This window comes from Wolffia australiana, chromosome 1 (assembly GCF_029677425.1).
Source record: "Wolffia australiana isolate 7733 chromosome 1, ASM2967742v1".
NCBI classification, from domain to species: domain Eukaryota; kingdom Viridiplantae; phylum Streptophyta; class Magnoliopsida; order Alismatales; family Araceae; genus Wolffia; species Wolffia australiana.
Genome location: NC_135835.1, coordinates 11,214,976 through 11,217,417, shown reverse-complemented (window position 1 = coordinate 11,217,417; position 2,442 = coordinate 11,214,976). Strand labels below are relative to the sequence as shown.

Here is a 2,442-nt window from a genome sequence, read left to right as displayed (position 1 = left end):
GAGAGACGTAGAGCGTGAGAGAACGGAGAGTGATGCCACCGTAGAGAAGAAATGACGTGGCATACGCATGAACAAGATTAATCGGATTCTTCCTCGGCTCACGTTAAAGCCAGGCCACCAGATTCCATTAATGTTCAATGGCCGAAGAAATTCGCTTATCCCATGAACGAAAGTGGCACCATCCGGGAGACATCTTACACCACTCTCTACCCTCTCCACAAAAATCGAAATCAACCCCTATAAATGGCCATTTTTATTTATTTAATCCGCAGCTTCTTCCACCCCAATGGCGGCTTCCGGGTGCGGCCAAGCGGACCTAGAGAGAGAAGCTCTGTGCCGGAACACGTTAACAGCGACCAATCTAAAGTGGATCTCCATCGTCATCATCTTCTTCACAAGCGCCGTTGGGATAGGCTTGCCGGTGGTGCTCGCGCGGATATTCCACCGGAAATCCGGTAACGAGGCGGCTCTTCTCCTGATCAAGTGCTTCGCAGCCGGTGTTATCCTCGCGACCTCGCTCGTCCACGTCCTTCCCGACGCGTTCGAAGCGCTCGGTGACTGCCAGGTGGCGGTCCACCACCCATGGCGAGACTTCCCCTTCGCCGGTTTCGTCTGCCTCGTGGGGGCTCTTCTGGCGTTGCTGGTGGACGTCGTCGCCACTTCTCACGCCGCCGCGCACGCGGGAGACGGGCCTTACGAGCCCATTGGCGTTGATAAGGAGATGGGCTGCAAAGAAAGCGCCTGTGGGGGATTTGAAGGGGAATTGATGGTGGGTGACTCGGAGGAGAGGTTGGTGAAGTTGAAGCAGAGGATGGTTTCTCAAGTTCTTGAGATCGGGATAATCTTTCACTCGGTTATCATCGGGGTGACGATGGGCATGTCGCAGAATCAGTGTACTATCCGTCCGCTCGTGGCTGCTCTCGCCTTTCACCAGATCTTCGAGGGGATGGGCCTCGGCGGCTGCATCGCTCAGGTGAAATTTTAGCCAGCGTTTCTTTTCCAAAAAGTTTGTATTAGGAGTTTTTCCCTGTTTTGGTTCATCGTCTTGTCTCCGTTCTGTTTGGTGTTTGACGTTAAACAGGCAGGAAACCCCTAATATTATCGGAAAGATACGCTTAGAATGTGATATTTCCTTCTTAAAGACTTTTCATAGTCAGGAAACGTGAATACCAATTTTTCGATGCAGTAGTACTGATAATTGTTTCTTCGTTTGGATTTTTAACGACCCTTGCCTAGAAATATCGAAAATACTCTAATCTTGAAAGTACTCTCTTCTCCTGGTTTTTTTATTAGCAATAAAGCCCAGTACAAACTGATGATGCTTCTTCTCTTGGATTTTTTATACGCACAAAAACCCAAAAGCAAAATTATCGAAAAGACTTCGTTTCGATAGTATTCTACTCTTCAATTATTTTTTTACAGGCACTGAACCCTATTACGAAACTATCGAAAAGATCCTAATAACGAGACTACTCTCCTCTTCGTTTATTGGTGCTAAACCGTAGTACAAAATTATTGAAATGGCCCTATTACTGATAATACTATCGTTTTATCTTGGACTTTTTCCTGCTTTGCTTGCGGGTTTTTGAAGTTGAACGATGCATGCAGGCGGGGTTTGGGCTAGCGACGACGAGTTACATGTGCCTGATGTTCTCTGTGACGACACCGTTGGGAATTGTTCTTGGTATGATGATCTTCCACTTGACGGGGTACGATGACAGCAGCCCTGGTGCGTTGATTCTTGAGGGGCTGCTGGGTGCGGTTTCCTCCGGCATCCTTGTTTATATGGCTCTGGTTGATCTCATTGCTCTCGATTTCTTCCACAACAAAGTGATGTCGACCAGCGCCTCTCTGCGCAAGGCGTCCTACGTTGTCCTCGTTCTTGGGTCTCTCTCCATGTCTGTCCTCGCCCTCTGGGCCTGAGAATTTTTTCCTTTTTGTAAGTTCTGTCTAAGAGAGGATGGCCCATATACGCCTTCCCTTAAGGAAGGAAAACTCCCACTAGGTTTTCTCTTTCTCGGCCTATCTGAGTAGAACTTTACAAAGGAAGACGATGATTTATGGTACACAGTAGTTTATGCCGAAGCATAGCAGAATCCAAGATGTTTGGTGGAAGGAGTAAACCTCATTTTGGGATTTATGCTGGGGCCCATGGATGTGGGTAGTGGGGCCCATCCTTCATGATCTTTACCTTTGAAATGGACAAGCATTAAATGTGTCATTAAGAACTCTGACGTATGTCCTTTATTTGATAAAATCATGGAAATATAAAAGTGTGGAAAACATCAAATGCATTTTTCTCCAGAGAATGGAGGACAAAGAAACAAATGGTGGCCCACAAAATATAATCATCTTAAAGAAGTTAAATTTTGCTTCACGAATATGCTTTGAGATAACTTCATATAGGTTCTCATCATGGTCAACCTGGTGGGCGCAATTTTA

At 46.6% G+C, this 2,442-nt stretch overlaps 1 protein-coding gene across 1 annotated transcript; it reads left to right on the top strand.

Annotated features, from left to right (window-relative positions):
• The first annotated feature begins 279 nt into the window (after positions 1 to 279).
• ZIP6 (ZIP metal ion transporter family) lies at positions 280 to 2,068 on the top strand. Its single transcript, XM_078591512.1, has 2 exons — positions 280 to 973; positions 1,609 to 2,068. The coding sequence occupies exons 1-2, from the start codon at positions 287 to 289 to the stop codon at positions 1,921 to 1,923; spliced, it is 1,002 nt and encodes a 333-aa protein (XP_078447638.1). The 5' UTR covers positions 280 to 286; the 3' UTR covers positions 1,924 to 2,068.
• Positions 2,069 to 2,442: the final 374 nt, after the last annotated feature.